This window comes from Petromyzon marinus, chromosome 2 (assembly GCF_048934315.1).
Source record: "Petromyzon marinus isolate PM22_M1 ecotype Great Lakes invasive population chromosome 2, UKy_Petmar_22M1.pri1.0, whole genome shotgun sequence".
Classification (NCBI taxonomy): domain Eukaryota; kingdom Metazoa; phylum Chordata; class Hyperoartia; order Petromyzontiformes; family Petromyzontidae; genus Petromyzon; species Petromyzon marinus.
The window spans coordinates 26,068,572-26,090,950 of NC_133668.1; the positions used below are offsets into that span (position 1 = coordinate 26,068,572).

General features: G+C 53.9%; 1 protein-coding gene across 5 annotated transcripts in view; it reads right to left on the minus strand.

Annotated features, from left to right (window-relative positions):
* MYRIP (myosin VIIA and Rab interacting protein) overlaps window positions 1-22,379 on the minus strand; it is a 105,502-nt gene that overhangs the window by 3,689 nt on the left and 79,434 nt on the right. For 2 of the 5 annotated variants that reach the window (XM_076071810.1, XM_032958183.2), the window contains 13 exons: window positions 15,235-15,315; window positions 14,594-14,688; window positions 14,127-14,207; window positions 13,270-13,344; window positions 12,768-12,858; window positions 10,361-11,097; window positions 10,025-10,114; window positions 9,100-9,351; window positions 8,315-8,506; window positions 6,867-7,028; window positions 4,695-4,772; window positions 1,809-1,881; window positions 227-290 (listed from right to left, as the gene is read on the minus strand). In XM_076071810.1, the coding sequence (XP_075927925.1) occupies window positions 247-290; window positions 1,809-1,881; window positions 4,695-4,772; window positions 6,867-7,028; window positions 8,315-8,506; window positions 9,100-9,351; window positions 10,025-10,114; window positions 10,361-11,097; window positions 12,768-12,858; window positions 13,270-13,344; window positions 14,127-14,207; window positions 14,594-14,688; window positions 15,235-15,315 (2,051 nt within the window). In that variant the 3' untranslated portion in view covers window positions 227-246. The remainder of the gene's footprint in view (window positions 1-226; window positions 291-1,808; window positions 1,882-4,694; window positions 4,773-6,866; window positions 7,029-8,314; window positions 8,507-9,099; window positions 9,352-10,024; window positions 10,115-10,360; window positions 11,098-12,767; window positions 12,859-13,269; window positions 13,345-14,126; window positions 14,208-14,593; window positions 14,689-15,234; window positions 15,316-22,379) is intronic. The other 3 variants (XM_032958191.2, XM_032958198.2, XM_032958209.2) reach the window with 3 other exon arrangements.

The following is a 22,379-nucleotide window of genomic DNA, read 5'->3' on the forward strand; positions in this document are numbered from 1 at the left end:
CCCGTCACGACCACGTGCCAAATAATTGTGTTACACGTTGCAGCTTGGTTATGTTTTTGTTCGCCAGACGTCCTGTAGAGTAGGCGAGTGGCAATAATCGAGCCTTGTCGCTATGATGCTACACACCCAGCGTGACGAACTCTGATCGACCAGCACGTACGTAGGTCGTGCGATAGTCTGTCGCCCATGACATTATATTGGTGACATCTCAGCAGCAAATCCTGACCTGTTGCCCGGGCTGCTTGTTCAGAATCTCATGAAGCTCGGCATCTGTAGCTTCCAGTCGGCTGCTGGTGGAGCGAGATGGGGAGGGGGGGAGGGGGGGACACAGGGATGTGGCGATATGAGGGATTAGATTTTTTTGTTTTTGCGAGAAATGTCACCAGCAGTGGAAGAAACCAACGGCGCGTGCCCCTCAATGGAGGAACAAATCCCGTCTCGAGATTCCACCGCGCGGTTTCATTCACTGCGCTCATTCCGAAGAGGTCATTCTCGATATTTTGAACTTATATACTTATGGTGAGTAAGCCAACGTGTATGTGTGTATGTTGAACTTCTTTCACAACCGTACATGACCAATCGTGCTAATCGGAGGTGCGGGGGAAGGACCACAAACGAAACGGAGGGATAACAAACTACACATGCTTTATATTGGCAGCTATATGAGAACAAAACAAAATATCCCTCCCCTCCGTATTTAAAAGACTGTTGGGGAAAGTGCTGTTCATGAGCATACATGAAGGCCGCTATGGTACACGAGGGAGGTGTGGGTGGCCAGCGCCACAACCGGTCGTGCCTTTATCTCCTTTATTGCGATGTTTTATACACAGTACTCAGTTGAGGCTGAGTCAATCTAGTTTGAGGCCCAGGAACGGTTCAGATAATCGTCACTGGTGTTGACCGCGAGCAGGATTTTTTTTTTATTTCACCAGGTAAGGACCACTGAACTATATAAGATAATTTTCAGAAGCAGACTGGCCACAAATGATAGTTCAACAAAGTGGCCTATCACGTGGAAATTTATAGCAGCAAAATACTCTGAACGCATTTTTCTACATGTGGAGAGGAAAAACCGGAGGATCCGGACAAAAATTCACACAACCATGGTGAGAGCCACCGCAAATTCCAACTATACAGGCGTCAGGGTCGGGATAGAGCCTGCGACCTCCTGTGTACCAAGAGATAACACTGAAAATATCCACAAAGACAGGTTTGTTGTATGTATGCATGTTGAACTTATTTCGCACCATACGTAGCCAACCGTGATAATCGGAAGCGAGGGGGAAGTATAAGAAGCTAAACACAAAAAGCAGTCCTAAAATAAATTAGTTTTCAATTTAGATTTAAAAGCGCATAGCTCCAGTGGTTTCCTAATATCGGAAAGAAAAGCGTTCCAGACGGCCAAAGGAGCGCATCTGAAAGCGCGTGATGCGGTGACCATCTTTGTTCCATTACTAGCCAAAAGCTGCTGCTGTTGCGAGGATGACCGCGATGCGCGTGATTGTTTACGGCCCTTGACGAGATCAGCGAGCTATTGCGGTTCATTCGTGGCAAACACTTTGCGTGTGTAATGCGTGCGATCTGTACTGCCTCGTGCAGGACTACGCGCACACACCCCAGTGAAATTCGACAGCTTCACAAATCCCGATGCGATTCACCAACCCACGCCTCGAAAGCGCCGGGTGCCGGCAGACAATGGACCACCACGCGTCACCGCTCTTAACGGCTCGAGAAGCAGCCATTTGGTTAAACGCGGGGGAAACACGCGACGACCAGCTGACTGACTGACTGACGATGCATGCCCGTACACTCCACGAAGCTCCTGCTGTCCGGAGGGACTGGCAGCTTTCTCCTCCGCTGTTTGGGCATCTCCACGGGGACCTGGATCGATAGGAAAAACGCAAAGATGGTTAACGCGTGTCGTGACAGCACGGGACGCACACCGTGCCACGCACATCGTTTTCCTTCGACCCTGTTACTGACATAGACGAGCGTGCCTTTCCCCCCCCCACCCCCCCCCCCCCCCCCCCATGGCTAAAGCTACGAGTTGTCAAGGAACAAAAGCGCTTTTTTACATTTATTTTGATGAAATACTTAATGATGTGATTGGGCAAGAGGAGCAGCGATTCATGTATATTTATTAGCCTGGGTGCGAACGTGAGACAAATCAAATATTGGGGCCCCACCCGACCATTTGCCACAGATCCCGACCTGGTAATCTCGTTACTCGCTACTGGTTACATGGCAAATTATTTGGTGATGCTGCTGCTGCGATGGCAGTGGGTGCACAAGCACAATTAACAAACCAAAATCTCAACACATTCCGTGTCAATAAACACGCCGTGGCTTCATGTGAATATATTTAATCGGCGATTTTTGAGGCAATGGTCCGTTCTTGATAGCAATGAGCCAATTCTATGTGCTGTGCAGAAGGGCTATCGCCCAGCAAAATGTCAACCCTGTTCTAAATATATTTTATATGTTTATTAAGGCCACAGCGTCCAAGTGCCAACGCGTGAATTACGGACGCCCGGGTGCGTTTGCACGGCAGGTCGGTGGGATCCAACCGAGAGACGATTTCCTACACCGTGACCGATCTGCCGCTGAGGAATCCCCGCCACTCGCCGAGAGGGTCACGCGGCGTTACGCGATCAAGTAGTTCGTAAAAAGGAGAAGCGGAGATAAACGAAGCGGAGTAACAATAACGCGCCACGGTGGCGAGATGTTAACTACCTCCCATGGTCTACAGGAGGCGGTGGATTCGATCCCCGACCCTGACGCCTGCTGTATATTTGGAGTTTGCATCTCTCTCTCTCCATGGTGACGTGGATTTTTCTCCAGGCCCTCCGTTTTTTTTCCACGTGATAAGCCGCTTATCAAGATTGCTGCAGAAAAAAATGGTTATATAGCTCAGTGGGCCTTATCGAGTAAAATAAAAGAATAAATAGCAGTAGTATCTTCGGATTGGCAAAGCCGACATCCGTTGGACAATGTGCAATGACACGCAAGAAAAACGCAAACGCCGATCGTAAATCCACAACGGAGTTCCTTCAGACGACATGGATTTGCTTCAAATGTGAAATCCACCAGCCCCCTTCTTCCATCTCACCGACCCATCACCAATTCCCCCGCGCCCCACGTCACGAACAAGCCATGGAGCCCCCAAAATTAATTCGAAGCAACCAATTTCACATCCCACTAAATCTTTGGAATGTCGCATCAAATGGACTTCTACCCTTTAGCCCTCCAATCAACTTTTGCATCGTTCCATTCAAGCGGCGTTGCATCAAATCCAAATCGATCTGCTCGACTTTGCAACTCATTAACCGCCTCGAAGCTCACGCCAGGGTTTGCCAACCGTTCAGTTGTGAAGGAGACCGTCTCTCGCATTTGACCTTGCTGCACCGTGTGTGCGTTACGGGTCTCCAACCCCGGGGAACAAGGTGTCCGCCGTTTTTGGAAGTGTGCTCTGTGCATGGTGGCGCACCACGCCACGGCAAGGATCGTGCTTGACGGAATGTGGAGCAGAGCACGTGCACCATGTGTATGCTTGTGCAGTGGGAACCACAACACGGCATGGAACATGCCTGACAGAACATGGGGTGCTGCATGTGTGCAGCTGTGTAAGGTGCGTGCCCCACAACAGGGAATGGAGTATGCCTTGAAGGAACATGGAGTGCAGAAAGTGTGCTGCTGCATCAGGTGCACACATCAATACGGCACGGATCGTGCTTTACAGAATATGCAGCAGAGCACATGTACTGCAATGGTATGCAGTGGGCACCACAACATGGCATGGAGCAGGCTTGACGGAACATGGAGTGGATCATGTGTGCTCTGCAAATGGTGTACACTGCAACGTGGCATTGAGTGTGCTTTAACAGAACATTTAGCAGTGCACATACACTGTACGGTGTGCACCACAGCATGCCAAAGAGTCTAGTCGATGGAACATGGGGTGGATCATGTGTGCGAACCCTTTGCAAGGGGTGCAACCAAACACGACATGGAGCAATGCTTGATAGAACTAGTATCGACTCGGCTCATTTACCTGTCTAAACAAATGCTGCCGTGGAACACGAAGCAATGAACTATGTCTGCGTTCATTGATCTGATTCAAATTAATATGAGATCTCAGTGTGCGTCTATGTGCGTGTATGCGCGCGTGTACACGTTGCACGTGACGTAGGCAGCGCTAGTCGCTTAGCGCGTCACGTGGAACGTGTTTAACAATCATCTGGCGCGTGCAGCGTGAAATGAGTTAATTTGTACGTGGAGGGGTAAGTCGGTAAACGCGGAAAAAGATGGAGCACGGTGGTGGGTGGGTAGTGGGTGGGTGGTTGTGGTGGTTCGTGGCCACGAGGACTGGGGTTTGGGATACCCTGCGTGACGTGTTGCAGCCGGAGAACGGCGACAGAAACATTCGGAGGCAAAATGGCAAGGACAGGATGCATCCAATTTTGACTTAAAACTTTCGTGAATGCAGGAATTCATATTCTTGGTTCTTTCGGTAAAGTCACGTAAATAGAAAGAAAAAAAAATTGAAAATAAAAAAGCACGACTTTTCAATTGAAACGTCGTGGGTTTTTTGCTTTAATTATTTTCCAAAAAAATATTTTTGTATTTTTTTGCGTGACTTTACGTCACTTTACCGAAAGAATCAAGAATAAGATGCATCCACTGCAGAGACTGGCCTGTGAATTCTTCCTCTGGGTGACCTCTGGCGACGCTTTCATGTCCAAGGACGAAATCTGCTCTTCGATATCCGAGATCTGGCGGGGTGGGTGGTGAGGGGTTGGTGGTGGGGGGGGCGGAAATGGCGAGAGCACGGCAGGCGATTGAACAGAGTCCCGGTGCTTGGGTGGGTCAAAACAAAAACAACCTCACCGCTGCACAGTTCCCCAGCAGAGTGCGGTGCTTGGAATTAGAAATAATAAATCCCGGCCAGGGCAGCAGTCGTGAAACGAGAGCGGCTGCTCGTGTCCCTGTCCAGCCAGGGCTGTTTGGCAAAACACGGGATCGTCTTCCAGAAAATAATGGCAGGAGCCAGCGCCGATATTTATACCTGTCAAGATAAAAGACATTGCACAAGGCCGCACTGGACACTCTGTGCCAAACGCCGTACTTCAAGAAGCGGGCTCTCTTTTTGTCAAGATGAGGTTGTACGCTTCAGATCAATGGCGAGAACCACGCCCGACCGCCTTTGTCTCTCCCCAGTGGCAATGTTTTTACACACCTGCACCTGGTACTCAATTGAGGCTGAGTCAACCTAGGGGAGGCCCAGGACCGGTTCAGATAATCGTCACCGGTGTTGGTGGCCATGAGCGGGAATTCAAGTCGGGTCGCTGGGTTCGTAGTGCAGTGCGCTAATCGCTGCACTACCGCTCTCCACTATCGCCCCTCCACACACACACACGTACAAATGATGGTCAATAATCTGAATACATTGGTCTGATGATGGATGCAAATTTATGGTGGTGGCGATGATGATTTAACCAGATGTCAGCCCGGTGAGATTCGTCATCGATTATGGCATCAGCACAGGTGAGGAGGAGAATCAGCCTGATGAGCTCGCTACGAGCTGTTTCCGTGCCGTTTATACCTGGCCGTGTGCTTTACCGATGCTGTACACACAGGTGTAGCACAGGTGTGCTGCACTTGTGCTACACACATCCATAGGTGGAAATACCTGATCCTACAAAGGTAACATGCCTGTGCCGGTCATACCTGCTGGGTGGTTGTGGCTATTCACACCTCTCATTTAGCACTGTGCTACACCTATCCCACACCTGTGACACACCTGCGCTACACCTATATCCAACCTCTCCAACTCCTGTACCTCACCTATATCCCACCTCTCCAACTCCTGTACCTCACCTATATCCCACCTCTCCAACTCCTGTATCTCACCTATATCCCACCTCTCCAACTCCTGTACCTCACCTATATCCCACCTCTCCAACTCCTGTACCTCACCTATATCCCACCTCTCCAACTCCTGTACCTCACCTATATCCCACCTCTCCAACTCCTGTACCTCACACCTATATCCCACCTCTCCAACTCCTGTACCTCACACCTATATCCCACCTCTCCAACTCCTGTACCTCACACCTATATCCCACCTCTCCAACTCCTGTACCTCACACCTATATCCCACCTCTCCAACTCCTGTACCTCACACCTATATCCCACCTCTCCAACTCCTGTACCTCACCTATATCCCACCTCTCCAACTCCTGTACCTCACCTATATCCCACCTCTCCAACTCCTGTACCTCACCTATATCCCACCTCTCCAACTCCTGTACCTCACCTATATCCCACCTCTCCAACTCCTGTACCTCACACCTATATCCCACCTCTCCAACTCCTGTACCTCACACCTATATCCCACCTCTCCAACTCCTGTACCTCACACCTATATCCCAAATCTCCAACTCCTGTACCTCACCTATATCCCACCTCTCCAACTCCTGTACCTCACCTATATCCCACCTCTCCAACTCCTGTACCTCACACCTATATCCCACCTCTCCAACTCCTATACCTCACACCTATATCCCACCTCTCCAACTCCTGTACCTCACCTATATCCCACCTCTCCAACTCCTGTACCTCACACCTATATCCCACCTCTCCAACTCCTATACCTCACACCTATATCCCACCTCTCCAACTCCTGTACCTCACACCTATATCCCACCTCTCCAACTCCTGTACCTCACACCTATATCCCACCTCTCCAACTCCTGTACCTCACCCTATGCCAACACCTGCGCCAGGCCTGCGCCACACCTGTCCCACTCCGGCATCTCACCTGCACCACACCTGCACCCCCCAACGCACCTTGCGGCGCCCCGTACCTGCCCCTCTGCTCGCTGCACCTGCGCCGCGGCGGACGCCACGCGCCCTTCGAGCATGGCGATGTCCGCGTCGCTGGAGTGGGCGTGGACCCCGCGCGTGCACTGCTCCAGCTCGCGCAGCTCCGTCTCCAGCTGGAACGCGCCGCCAGCCCCCACGTACACCTGCAGTGACAGGGAGGGGGGAGGGGGGAGAGAGGGCGGGGGGCGGGGAAGGGGGGAGGGAGGGGGGGCAGGGAGGGGGGGTGAGGAAGGAGGGAGGGGGGCGGGGAAGGAGGGATGGGGGGCGGGGAAGGAGGGAGGGGGGGGAAGGAGGGGGGGAAAGGAGGGAGGGGGGGCAGGGAGGGGGGTGAAGAAGGAGGGAGGGAGGGGGGGGCGGGGAAGGAGGGAGGGAGGGGGGGCGGGAAAGGAGGGAGGGGGGGCGGGAAAGGAGGGAGGGGGGGCGGGGAAGGAGGGAGGGGGGGGAAGGAGGGAGGGGGAAAGGAGGGAGAGAGGGGGGGCGGGGAAGGAGGGAGGGGGGGGCGGGAAAGGAGGGAGGGAGGGAGGGCGGGAAAGGAGGGAGGGGGGCGGGGAAGGAGGGAGGGGGGGGGGAAGGAGGGAGGGGGAAAGGAGGGAGGGAGGGGGGGGCGGGGAAGGAGGGAGGGGGGGCGGGGAAGGAGGGAGGGAGGGGGGCGGGAGGGAGGGGGGGCGGGGGGGGGGCGGGGAGGGAGGGAGGGGGGGCGGGGAGGGAGGGAGGGGGGCTCCATTCAGCAGCCGCACACCACGTCTAGAATGCCTCTCTCTCTCTGACCGACTCCAGACATATCATGTCCAGGATACCTCTCTCACTATTTATTTACATACAATTCTAACATGTATAAAGCAGACCACAATATTAGAGGCATCACTGCAGTGGCCCGTCGTGCATATGTTAACCACAAATTGTTAATACAGGAATTAACAATAATTATTTACAGCCATTTGTCAATCAACTGCTAAATGTCGGTCTCCCCACAATGCATCATAATTGAGCCAGGCGGTGAGCTGGCGCTACCAACAATTGCCCAAGCTCTGTCGTCCACTATAGATTAAGATGTTATTTAGCCAAGTTAATGAGCGTTTAAACTCATGGAATGCAACAGGCGCCCCCAGAAGAAAAAAAACCCCCACGCGTTTGCAAGGGGATAGAAAATATCTATCCCATTCAGAAGGGACACATGCCATGAGTGCTCACTCTGCTGCACTGCCTTCTCCTGGCGATCCAGGGCACGGGCACCTCCTCGACGCACGACGCCAAATGTGTCTCGCAACAAAACTACGCGGTGATCCACCAACCCCTCTCGCTGCTGCCTCTGCAGCGCTGCCGTTAGGCAGTCGCGTGCGGCGGCAGCCACCGCCGCACGCCCGTACAGATACTTTTTTTTAATAATTATTATCGTCTCCATCATCGCCCTTTTCTACCCATCCCTTACGTCTTCCTCGAGCAGAGAGAGGCACGAGTCGAGGACCCTGGCCTGCTGGGCCGTGAGTGCCCGAGGGGAGGTGGCGGCGGCCACCACACAGCCTGCGGGGGAGGCGGCCACCCCGACGAGCTGCTGCTGAGCCGTGTTGATGAGGCGGAGGGCGTGGGCCGTGAGCGAGCTCACCGAAGCGGCCGAGCACCTCTGGTGCCGCGTGGGGGGGGGGGGGGCGGGGGGCAGGGGGGTGGGGGAGAGGAAGGAAGGAAGGAAGGAAAGGGTGACAGCGGAGATCTGAGACTCGGGCGAGAAGCGAGAGCGGAGGAGAGAAAGCGGGGCGAAGATCGCGTCGGAGGACCGCCCACATGGCCCCACGGCCCGGCAGCGCGGTGAACATGGAACGTTGGAGCAATGTTGGATCCGACATTGAGCCGACGTTGGGCCAACGTTGGGCCGACGTTGGGCCAGCGGTTTCAACCACACGGCAATGTTGGGCCAAAGGTTGCACGTTTACTGGGAGACGGCGGCGCGAGTGAAAGCGCATGAAAGAGGAAAGTGTTTGATCCGAAAGTAAAATGTCACCATAGGCATTGTAAGTAAGATGGAAGATCCCCCCCAATCCCCCGGGTTTCGACCTTTAAGGTCTCATCAGCGTACCACATGGGCCCTTATAAACAACCACCATCGGGCTTCCGGATGTCACAGTAGAGTCGTCGGCACAATCTGTCCGTGGCACAATCTGTTTGTGGCACTATCTGCATGATCTGGTTGCGGAGGGCAGGGGGGGGTGGTGTCATTACCTTCCTCAGCTCCTTCTCAATGACCTCAAGGTCGCCATCGTCCTCGCTGGAAGACGCTCGCCTGCCATGCTCCTTGACGGTGGAGCTTCTCTCCTCTTCCTCCTCATCATCATCGTCCTCCTCCTCCTCCGTGGATGAGCTGCCAGTCGTCCCCTTGCACGGGCGATCTCCGCTTGCCTGCAGTCCGTCGGCCCAGCCACGCTCTGCCGCTCCGCACAGCAGCTCCGGGGCTGAGGCCGACCTCGTCCCAGTCTCGACCCATGTCAGGAATCGTGGGAAATATTTATTTTTAAAAGATGTTTGTGAATTTCCATACGTTCTGGCCGCTGGCCGACTGGAGTACGTGGGAAATGCAACTAGTAAAAGCCACAGACCTAGCGATATGTATACTGGATGTGGTGTGCCAGGAGCATATATATACGTTCTGAATTGTATCCCTGCTATTAATTACGTGTGCAGTCTGTGTGTGTTTGTTTGGGGAGCTGTGGTGCAACGGCAAGCGTGCTGTACCACGAAACCGGTGGCCCGAGTTTGATTCCCACTCACTACCAATAACAGTGGCGAATACGGAAACTGGTCCTTGGCCTCACCTAGGCCAACTCAGCCTTGAATGGGCACCAGGTGCGATGTGCAAACATCGCCACTCGGGAGACAAAGGCGAACCGTGCGTGAAGTTGGCCACCCACCCCCTCTCGTGTGCCTTACCGGCCTTCATAGGTGCTGCTCACTAACAGCACTTGGTGGTTAAACAAGCGTAATCAATAGCCATTAAAATACCTTGAGCCCAATCTCTCACGTCCTCTAAACTCAGGAGCACAGCGTTTTTTGTAACCGCCCCCACCCCCCCCATACCATCGATTGTGCTCTGTACCAGGCTCAGACTGAAATATTACATAATAAAAACATACAAAATGAATAGAAATACCTTAGCCCAGTGGCACTCGGAGCCAAGGCCTCGCTCCAGTGCACAGAGGCTACTCTCCAGATCGGACAGGTGGCCACGCAGAGCTGCCAGCTACCCCGTGGGGCCAGCAGGCAAGAGAGCCGGGAGAGAGTGACGGTTAGGGCAAGGAGTGGTAAAGGGAGGACAGCGCAAAGCCAGACAGAGAGACAAAGAAAAGGTGAAAAGGTGAAACGGCGGGGAGGCGGATGGAGGAAACGCGTCGCACAGGGGAGACTGAGAAGCGCATCGTCGATGCACTGCGGTAACAATTCAGCGGTTGCGATTACAGGGGTCGTTGGTAAGATGATGGAGCCAGACCTGATTGGTGCCGCTGGGTGCGTGCTCCCGGCATTCCTCCGGTGAGTCCGTCACGGGCCCCGGCGCGGCCTGGCGGGACCACTCTTGTTTCCAGGCAGGCCTCTGTGCGGCGCCCTCCGAGCCGCGCGGCACAAATTGCGCGGGCAGCCTGCCGGGCCTCTCCCGCACGCCGCCGCGCCCGCCATCGCTTGTCGCTGCCCGGCCGTCTCCGCCGTGAGACGCCACGAAGCCGCGCTCCGCAACGGCGCCGAAACGGCACCCCATGGCGCCGCAATCCGTCGACCTCCCATGGTTCGCGGGCAGCTTCTTCTTCTTCGTGTCCGCCACGGCGGCGGTGACGGTTGCCGCAGTGGCGCCGCTTCCCGGCAAGAGCAGAGGCATGGGGCAGCTCGTGGGCGACACGGGCGAGAACTCGGAACCCGCCGACACGCTGGTGCCTGCCGAGATGCAGGAGGAGACGCTCCAGCTGGCGTCCCGGCTGAGCGGCGGCGCACAGCTGCGGCACCGGTGGTGGTGGCGGTGGTGGCGGTAGTGCGAGCCATCCGAATCGGCCCTGGAGTTCGACCAGGAGGAGTAGGCCTCGTCCGAGGGCGCATGGCTCGTGACCGCGGGGTTGTCTGCCGTGTCGCTGTCGCTGTCGATGACCAGGGGAGAGGCGAACGCCATCTTCTCTGCTGGTCCCCGGGGCGCGCGTTGTGTCACCGGCTCGCCATCGCCGTGCAGGCACGAGCGACGGCCTGCGATGGCGAGATGTTAACGACCTCGCCTGGTTTGCAGGAGAACATTTGGAGTTTGCATGATCTCTCTTCCCGTAGTCAAATGGATTGTTCTCCGGGTCCTACAGTTTATCCCTCCACATTTAGAATCAACAACACGCGTTTCAAATTATTTGGCTGCTATACATTTCCATACGATAAGCCACTTCGTTGAGCAATCATTTGTGATGGGCAGGTCGCTTCTGAAAGAGCCGTATAGCTCAGTGGGCCTTACCTGGTGAAGTAAAATATAGTTTTAGTAGTTTAGTTTAGTTCTAAGTTTCGAGATCGTTTCGTTTAACGGGGCGAGAACTCAAGAGTCCCGCCGGTGTCTCGAGAGTGACTCGGGGTGGCCAAAATCACGATACCAAAAGTAATAAACGTCGAACGTCGGGAACGTTGGGCAAACGGTTCCAACCGCGAGCCAACGTTGGCCCAGTGTTGACCCTTTACTGGGAAGCGGTGGCATGCAGAGAAGATTGTTCGAGTGATAGGCAAGCAGAGATGCATTTATTTAAAAACATTTTGACTTAAAACTTTCGTGACTGCAGGAATTCATTTTCTTGGTTCTTTTGGTGAAGTCAGGTGGATATAATTTTTTTGATAAAATAAAATTTTAGAATTTAAATAATAAATTGAAAATAATGAAAGCTTTTATTATTGTTACATATATATGTAATGTTTTTATAATTAATAAAAAAAAACATAATTTCTTGCGCGGGGTTGTGAGATGCACGCTTGGAACTCTGAGCAGGAATCCGATTATTTTGCAAGTGCACGTGCGTTCCACACGATGCGCTGACTTGTTACTTGAGGTGGTATTGAGCAGACAAAAACTGTACAAGCACGAGGAAACAAACTGGGAAACAATACAAACGGGATGGTGAAAACCGAAAGTGAATAATAATTATCGATCCATTGCGTATGTTTTTTTTTTTACCTGGAACGAGTCCCTTTCGCAAAGCAAAAAAACATACGAGGCACTGCCAACCTGCAGTAACCACGTTGTGGCCAGCGGGTGGCAGTACACAAAGTAGGTTGCGAACCTGGCTGAAGGGATTTGCTGGGAGCAAACATTTCTCCTGAAATTAAGTTCGAAATTCATAAACTAATTTGTCAAACAACCCAAGTGATTCCATGCCAACAATACATTTAGGAGCACTCAGAAGTAAGTTAACCAAGGTCATTCCATAGATTAAATGGCCCCCAGCATCCCAGTAAGCATGCCAACGTTGTTGACACGTGGTTAGAACCGTTGAACCCACGTTTTATTCAACGTTGCATGTCTACTCGTATGGGAATGTAGATTTCCGACTGGTGCGTGTTTGAACTGACGACCCTATAGGAGCCTTAAGTTAACAATGAAGGCTCCTATAGGGTACCCACTCCAAATGCACAAACCAGAGCACTATATTTGTTTCCTCACTCCAAGCAAAGAGCTTATGGACTCCGTTTCGCACGCCTCCCCGGGGTCCAGTCCACCTTTCCGTGATGACCTTTCTTTTATATTAATATGCAAATTAACCCAGTGCACACTGCAGATGCCTGTTGGTCGGTAATAGCCAGATCGTGAGGACCGGGATTTAGAAAGTCGGACTCGGATCATGCACTGGATTTATGGATCCCAATTCCAGCAGAAACACAGTCCTTACTTCCATGGTTTCCCTCCAGCGCCGGGCACACAGGATCGGCCTTGGGCAGCAAAGTCTCGTCTGTCCCAGCTTCTGCATAGGCGAGCGAGTGCTGCACGAGAATACACGTGGGCCCCGTGTAAAATTATTGCCGTCGTCGTCATCATCATCATCATCATCGACACTCAAACGTGTCCTGCTCGTAAAACTACGGTCCCGGCCATGTGCCAACGTTGGCGCAGCGTCGACAATGCTTGCCGGGCAACTCGCCCGCTGTACCAGTCGACTCCTAGCCACCTCCTCCACCATACCCCACCGAGACGTGCGCCCCTCCCGCCACCCCCACCCCCCGCAAGCGCTGGGTCACAGGCACGTGCGCCAACGCCACCGCGCCCCGGCCGCGGCCCTGCGCCAAAGCCTCTGGCGTGGTGTTTGGCCATGGCGGGTTACCCCGGGTGGCGCAACCGGCCAGTTGGCCGTGGGCGTTCAGTCCGCGACGGGTGCCGGCGCGGCACCTTCTCACCGTGAGCGGCGGGGGGCGACGGTGCTCTCCGTCGGAGTCCGCGCTCGACTGCGGCTGCCGCTGCAGCAGCAGCAGCTGGAGGGGAAGCGAAGAGGAGGGAGTGAGAGAGGTTGGAGAGGGTTACGGATAACAGTGGCGGCCGTGGCGGTGGTGTTAAAACGGTTCGACATGCTCGTCGCACGACCTCCCGGGCGGGTCGCTGCGCTTTCACCTCACGGGCGAGGCAGTCGAAAGCGATGGGGCGAGTTTCTCAAAGTCCCGTTTAACCTCTTCTGTCCACCCAGTGGTGCGAATAGGCAACGCCGAAGTGGCTTTTTTGGCGGGTCGGCAGGCGGTGGGGTAAAGTGTGGGTGCTCCCACCTCTTCAAACTATGTCAGGCTAATGTGGAACCGTAGACCAACAATAGCATCTAAAAGTGGCTCCCTGCAGCTCCCTCTAACGGGATTGCCATCAATTCCATGAAAGTGATATTCATAGTTGCCAACCGTGCTAATCGGAGGTGCGGGAGTGGGGGGGAAGGACAACAAACTGAACACAAAAGGAAGTTCTAAAGAAATTAGTTTTCATTCCACAGCTCCGGCGGACTCCTAACATCGGAAGGAAGAGCGTTCCAGACGGCCGCAGAAGTGCATCTGCAAGCGCGCGCAACGTGTCCGACGGCTCGCCAAAAAGCCACTGGCCGTAGAAGGCGGACGCACAGCGTGCATAGCGTGAGTAGCGTGCATAGCGTGAGTAGCGTGCATAGCGTGAGTAGCGTGCGGGCCGTGACTGGGGGCTGCCAGAGCGCACCCCCCCCCCACACCGCCCCGCCGGCGCGGCGCGGTTAGCAACGGCCGCGTTGGCTCCAAGCGAGCACCTTGTGAGCGAGGCTGCTCGCGAGCTCCTGCACAAGCTCCTCCGTGTTGCCCTGCAGGTCACTCAGCCCAGACTTTGAGTCCTGTCAATGGTGGAGGCGATCACAAACGCACGCACGCACACACGCGTTATAACGACGACGACAACAACAACAACTATTAAAGCTATTTTTTATTTTACCAGGTAAGGCCCACTGAATGTATCTATAGCTCTTTTTCAGAAGAGACCTGGACACGAAGTGGCTTATCATCACGTGGAAATGCATTGCAGCCAAATACTCTAAGCCCATGTTGATTCTTAATATGGAGGGAAAAAACCGGAGGACCCAGAGAAAAATCCACGTGACCACAGGGAGAGAGAGAGAGATATGCGGACTCCAAATATACAACAGGCATTGGGGGTCGGGATTGAATCCACGATCTGCACACCAGGCGAGGTCGTTAACATCTCGGCAGGCTGCGTCGTTACCATTCTGCGCTCGTGCAGCTCAGTCCTCCTGATTGCTTCCAGCACCGCCTCGTAGGCCACGCGCCACACTACGGCCTGCACCTCGCCCAGCGGCCCTGAGCACGCGGTCACCGCAACAGCGCCACGTCACCACCGCCACAAATGGTGTCGTCACCACCACCACCACCACCGCCACCGCGAGGTCACCACGGCCATGATACGGGGCTTCCGTGTGATGATGGTGATAGTAAAAAAAATATAATACACAACCGTACGTCCGTGAATGTCATCAGATGTGAATGTCAACATTTACAAATGTAGGCAAAAGGGTACTTTTAATAAGCACGTGCGTGCAGTACGTTTCGACGAAGTTATGAAGTCCCCGTGTAAACAATTCAAATCAATTGTCCATTAACTTATAAAGTGGAATTTCTGAAAAATATTTTACCCGCATCTTGGTAACACTTAGCACCCCCACACATAGCCACTGTGCGCACATTCATTTCGGTAAATCCCCACGAAACTTAACGATTTTAATTCATGAACAAAATCTAATTGGAATCCTGCACGCAACGTTGTGCGGGGTCCGAGTGCAGGGACTCTCTCTCGCGTGCGCGAGCGTGTCCGTGACAGTGAGCCGAACCCCCCGCGGTTCACCTTACCGTCACGAAACCCGAGACGTTGCGGCGTTCCTCCGCTCAGCCCAGCGCTCTCCGCCGAGTCCCAGGCGTCATTGTTATTCGCTGGGCATAGGGAGAGGGGGGAGAAGAAGGAGAAGCAGCAGCAGCAGCAGCAGGAGGAGGCATTTCCGTCAGTGTTGGAACATCGGAACGCACGTCACGGGTGAAGCTCTGCCCTCATCATAGCACGCACGCACAAAGACAAAGGTCCCCCGTGTAGCCGTAACAGATTATTGGGGCAAGTGCTGTTCGCGAGTAGCACCTATGAAGACTGGCACCGCACACGAGGGGGTGGCTGGCCAGCACCACGCTCGACTGCCTTTGTCTCCCCAGTGGCAATGTTTTTACACACCTCACCAGGTACTCATTTGAGGCCGAGTCGACCTAGGGGAGGCCCATGACCACTTCAGATATTCGTCACTAGTGTTGGCCGTGAGCGGAAATCGAACTTGGCCTACCGGGTTTGTAGCGAGCACGCTAACCAATATACTAACACACACACAAAGACAACGATCCCCCGTATAGCCTTAACAGACTGTAGGGGCAAGTGCTGTTAACGAACATCTATGAAGGCTGGAACGGTACAGGAGGGGGTGGGTGGCCAGCACCACGCCCGACCGCCTTTGTCTCCCCAGTGGCGATGTTTACACACTGCACCAGGCACTATTTTTTAGGCTGAGTCGACCTAGGGGAGGTCTAGGACCGGTTCAGATAATCGTCATTGGTGTTGGCCATGAGCGGGAATTGAACCCGGGTCGCCAGGTTCGTAGCACACCACGCTAACCGCTACACCACCGCTCCCCACTAACACACAAAAGACAAAGATCCCCCGTATAGCCTTAACAGACTGTAGGGGCAAGTGCTGTTAGCGAGCACCTATGAAGGCCGGAACAGTACACAAGGGGGTGGGTGGCCAGCACCACGCCCGACCGCCTTAGTCTCCCCAGTGGCAATATTTTTATCCACTGCACCAGGTACTCATTTGAGGCTGAGTCGACCTAGGGGAGGCCCAGGACCGGTTCAGATAATCGTCACTGGTGTTGGCCGTGAACGGGAATCGAACCCGAGTCACCAAGTTCATAGCGCAGCGTGCTAACCGCTACACTACCGCTCCCCACAACTAACACACACACACTTGTGCACACACGCACGCATGCGCAGAGGAAGTCTGCGATCTCACCCCTGACGCCCACTCGTCTGATGAGAGACGCCCGTGTAAATTAACTCTCCGCCCGCCCGCCCGCCCGCCCAGCCCCAGGGTCGACGCCAGCGCTCGCATTTTTAAAACTAAAACGATTTAATTTCGCTGTGTAGCTCTTTTGCAGAAGCGACCTGGCCACAAATGATAGCTCAAAGAAGTGGCTTATCACGTGGAAATGTATAGCAGCCAAATACTCTAAGTGCGTGACGTCGATTCCTAAATGGGGAGGGAAAAACCGGAGCACCCGGAGAAAAAGCCACGCAAACCACGAGGAGACACGCAAACTCCAAATATACAGCGGGCATCAGGGTCGGGATCGAACCCGCGACCTCCTGCATACCAGGAGATGTAGTTAACATCTCGCCACCACAGAGGCAAGATGGGGCTCAGTTGACCCTCGACTGAAATTTGAGCTCATGTGTTGGGCGGCGGGGGTGAAGACGGCGGTAGTGGCGTAGCCCTAGCGGTAGCGCGTCCACCGCTTGTTGTTTGCAGACCTTGACAGTTCGAATCCAGCGTCCGCCCCTGGTTATTACTGCTGGCGTATAATAGCCGAAAGGACACTACGGGCCGTCCGCTTCACAGGGGACGTTCAGGATCCCCTGAGACGTCACTCGGTATCGTACGTGTAAGTTGGCATCCAGGTCCAAATTGATCAGATTCACCAACTACTCAATTGGATTTGCACACATAGCATCCACCGCTCCCTCCCTGCCCACCCTCTACTGGGAGATCAATGCACCAGGTCACTCCAGCAAATGAGGCTCGTCCTGATCTCTTTAGTTCTCACCTGAACATACGTATGCTGAACTTATTTTGCACCATACGTAGCCAACCGTGCGAATTGGTGGTGCGGATCGAGTGGTCTCCCAACAACGCGCCACCCCCCAGAAGACTCCGGGGCTACGGGCTGTGTTATCGTCCCACCACCCCCCCCCCACCCACTGTACTTCCGATTAGCATGGTTGGTTACATTCGGCGCGAAAGAAGTTCAACATGGATACGACCACGGAGACCAACAGATACTCAGACCCATAGAGACCCACAGATTAGCAGGGTTGGCTACGTTCGTTGTGAAAGAGGTTCAACATAAAAGACAACCACAGAGACCCAGAGACCCACAGACACCCAGGCACAGCGACTCACGCAGTCCCACAGATTAGCACGGTTGGTTACGTACGGTGCAAAAGAAGTTCAACATCAAGACAACCACGGAGACCCACAGACACCCAGACCCATAGACGCCCACAGACATCCAGGCCCAGCGACTCACGTAGACCCACAGATTAGCACGGTTGGTTATGTACGTGGGGAAAGAAGTTCAACATACATACAACCAGAGACCCACAGACACCCAGACCCAGAGACTCACATAAACCCACAGAATCGCATGGCTGGCCACGCACAGTGTGAAAGAAGTTCAACGCACACAAAAGCTCCAAAAGTCCTCGCAGCAATGGCCTCGTCGCCGGAGCATCCCGGGGGTGTTGTTCACCGGTTCCACGATTCCCCTGCCCATGGGAGCGGTGGCCGGAGAGGGAAAAAATCGTCGCGTCCGTAAAAAATTTCGGAAACCGACGACCGAGAGGGAGCTCGCTCGCGGCTCAACAGCTCGCTCACCCCTTCTACACAAATCCATTGTGATTACGACGATGAATATTATTTGTTCTTTAATTTTTCACTTTAATTGTCGTCCAGGCACCGAGGGGGAGGGGGCCCACTCGCTCTGTACCCCCCCCCCCCATCCGCCCGGCACGGCTCCGAGATTCGCCGTTTAAATATTTGATGCCGGCGGAGTTGTGACAGACAGCCCACATATTTGTCCGTAATTGCTAAATCAATAGGTGCACTTCCCCATGGTTAGCGGGGCAGCCAGAGGACGAGTGCAGACATCGTTCACCAGCAAAACCTGATGGCCGTGGCCGTATTTGCGATTTTTCTCAACGTGCGAGCTTCATGGATTTTTTTTTTACATATTTACGACTACATCTCTTTAGGTTTTAAGATGTGACCTCAGGAGTAATGTTTATAAGCCGGAAGGGAACCCTGCGGTGGTGTTACTTGTAATGATGTGATGCCAAGTTGTCATATTTTGTAACGTTTGATTGCAATTAATATATCATATCAACGTTACATCGTCTTTCGCTCGTGCTCTTTTGATAATATTCCTTGCAATTCATTTATCAACGAAAGCTTTACTGAACCAAAGTGGAAATGTATAAATATCCAAAGCGGAAAATTCTACATTCTCGTCACAAGGACTGGTCTCTCCATAGCATAACTACAGTTTACTTCCCATGGAAGTGTACTCAATTTACCCACCCTGGACTAATGATGATGTTGTGCTGAATGGATCTCTGGGCAGGCAAAAAATCGACGCCAACTCCGTGTCGTCAACGTTACACGAGAGACACCGCATGGTGTTTCAGAGCTTGTGTAATTGGCGCTCGTCTCCCCCAATAAACTTGGCAACAATATCTCCTCTTCTCGAGACCTCGTCATTTCCACCGTCGCTCGCATGTCAGAGATGACCCCAGAGGCCGGGCACTCCACATGTGTGTCCACATCTCAATCCCCTCCGCGTGCTGCGGCTGACGGAAACCTCTCTCGATGGCACAGCATCGTGCGACCGTTATCTACAACGATGACGCTGAGTTACTAACAGCATCGTCGTCGTGACGAAGGGGTCGCGACGAAGGTCGCAAAAACCCTCGTGACGTCGGAAATGAGACGCGTGGAGCACAAACGGATTTCAGCCAAGAGCACCAACGTGAAAGTGCCGTTGAGACCCGGCAGTCTCTTCTTGAAAAGGGAGCGCTGGGTTTAATTGAGTTGCAGGGGGAAACAAAATCCCACGGGAAAACCAGCGACTGAAAATAAAATACCGTTCAAAAAAGGATGTATTTTTATAGCGCAATTAGAAAACGATTTGACATCATTCGACCCGAACACACAAGCTTGTATTCCATATTCAGTGCTCTTTGTTAGCATTGAAATGGACACCCTCCACAGAAAATATCCATTAGCCATCAGCAAAATAGAATTTCTGTTCCACTGATGACATACGATATTGAATTTAATTACAGGAAACGGTGGTGCCACAGCAGCGAAGCCGCTCCGTCGGAGCCGTGCCTGCCACTGTGATGCTGCAGCAGCGAGGCCGTCCTGACGACGCCGTGGCCACGACGCCGCCACCTCCGAGCGACGGGGCCGACGCTGCTCTTCCCTCACCACCCCCCACATGAACACACACACACACACCCCCACATAGAGCCCTGAAGGGAGGTCAACTGGTCGACAGGTTTTCACCCAGGAGCCCCCTCATGGGACCAAGCTTCACGGTTTCCTGCAACCAGGGAATTGGGCTACCTCCCCCGAGGCTAACGTGCACCGTGGCGCCGTGACTTGGGTTGTAATCACGTGGTCACGACGGGGTTGCCGAGCCACCGTGGATAGGAAACAACAAAAACACACACGGGTCAGCAGGCAGGTAGGGGGTGGGGCGGAGTAGCGAGCGGCGGGAAGGCAGAGAGCCCCCTCCTTGCACATCGTGTGCAGCGGACGTCGGAGAGAGCACCGATCAGATTAGCGAGGAGCGGGAAAACCGAGGCTCCTGATTGGACAAGAGGCCAGCGGATTAGTGGCACGTCATCTTTGATATAGGGATGATAAAAAGGGAGGGAAGGTAGGGGCAAGTCAGTCGGATTATTCCGGAGTCAAGGAGCGGAGGAGTCATCGTGCCTGCTACTGGATCGTCCGTGAGACGAGTCACAGCGCAGCCAGGCCCCGTTCCCAGCGAGGACTACGTGCAGCCTCGCCTTTCCGCGGCTTCCTGCACCTCGGAGTCGAACCGTGAGTACGGAGGAGAGAGGTGAGATAAAGGGGAATATCCCTTAGGGAGAGGGATTGGGGAGAGACAGGGACAGATTGAGTCCTAGACCGCCGGGAGATAAGTTAGAGCTGCCCTGCTGGCCCACACTGGCGCGGGTAGTTTAGCTTCATTATTTTCGGGGGAATAAAGCACCGGTAGTCAATAAACCTTGTCGTGTCGTCTCTGCGAGTGCGGAGAGGGGTGCATGGTACTGTGAGCCTTCTCGTCGTGGTATCCTGTGTTTGCGTACGAGCGTGTATTTTACCCGCGTGTGTGCGCTCGCCACTGTGTAACTCGTAGTTAACGTGTACGCGAGGTAGACGGGCATCGTGCACGCGAGGTTAGCTGCATGTAGCTCGTGGTTTAGCGTGTGCGGGTGGTGAGCGGCGGCGGACTTGTACGAGGGTACGTGAGATTAGTCGTGCGACCTTTGGTTAGCGCGTGCGAAAGGTGCAGCGGCAGCGTACCTGTGAGTGTGGTCGTACAGCCCTTTAAATCATCTCCGGGGCATCTCCTCCAATAGGCGGCGTGCATACGATTGACGCCCCCGCCCTCTGACCCCCGAACTCGGGTCCCGCGCGTGCGATTGGTGCGCGGCGCCGGGCGGGTAGCCGCGTCGAATTTTGGTGGCTGCGGGCGCGTGAGTGTGCGCGGCCGCGTACGGCGTGCGTAACGTTTAGAGGAGCACGCGGGGGGGAGCGGGTGCGGATTAATCCCAGGTGGCTACGCGCCAGCTGTGGGTCATGCCCCGAGGGGCCGCAGCGAAGGGGGGGGGGGGGAGTCGGTGAGCAGCAACCCTCCACAGGACACGGAAGAGGGGAGCAGTGGATCCCACGTGAGCGACGGGACGGGGGTCAGCCTCCCCGACAAAACGATTGAATGACTTAATAATAGAGAGGCTGCAATGCTGGGGTTTCAAGATAAATACGAGTAGACCGCCCCATCCCGAAAACTGACGTACGGCAAGTTCGCCAATCCATACAGAGGCGTTTGAGGGACACATTCAGAGTACAAAGACAAAGATGCCCCATATAGCCTGAACCGATTGTTGGGGCAAGTGCTGTTACGGAGCACCTATGAAGGCCGGTTTGGCAAACAACGGGGTAGGTGGCCAACACCGGCCTTATCTTCCCAGTGGCGATGTTTACACACCGCTACACCAGGTACTCATTTGAGGCTTGAGTCGACCTAGGGGAGGCCCAGGACCGAATTGAACTCGGGCCGTGGGTTCGTAGTGAAGAGCGCTAACCGCTACACTACTGTTTGAGGAACAAAATCAGAGCGTGCAAGCGCTCACACACACACATACACACACACATGCTCGCAAGTCAGTGAGTGTTAACCTCGGGGGGAGGGGGGAGGGCGCGGTAATTGAACGTCAACTGGGTCCCAAAAACGATTGAAGAGAGGCGGGTGGAGCAGACAGAGTGATGAAGTTGGCTGGCGTGTGCATGGGTGTATGTATGTAGAACTTTTTTCGCACCGTACGTAGCCAACCATGCTGATAAGAGGTGCGGGCTAACGACAGCAAACTAAACTAGATGATTTCAAAGTGTACATCGCTCCTGTGGCTTCCTAACAATGGGAGAGTGTTCCAGACATCCGCAGAAGCGCAACTGAAAGCGCCCGATGCGGTGAGTCTTTGTTCGATGGCTCGCCAAAAGCCGTTGCCGCGACGGTGACTGGAGTGAGATTGATTGATGGTGGCGTCGCACGAACGTGAGAAGGGTGGCAGTCTGCATGGGGAGACCTTCACCCAGCGGCGGATAGATCACGGGTGATGTTCATAATGATGACCAATTTCAGCCATAGGTAGGAATACTATGCGATTTGTTAACATAAATATAATAACCCGTGTGTCGTGACTTTTGGGCCACCCTGTATACGGCAGCGTAATTGCACACACTCGCACCTCCGATTAACACGGTAGGCTACGTACTGTGCGAAGGAAGTTCAACAAACGTACGCACATACGAACATAAATACGTATGAACGGAAGAGGAATTCTTCCGCCGAGTGTATAACGTGCAAGGAAATGTCGCACCATGATCACCA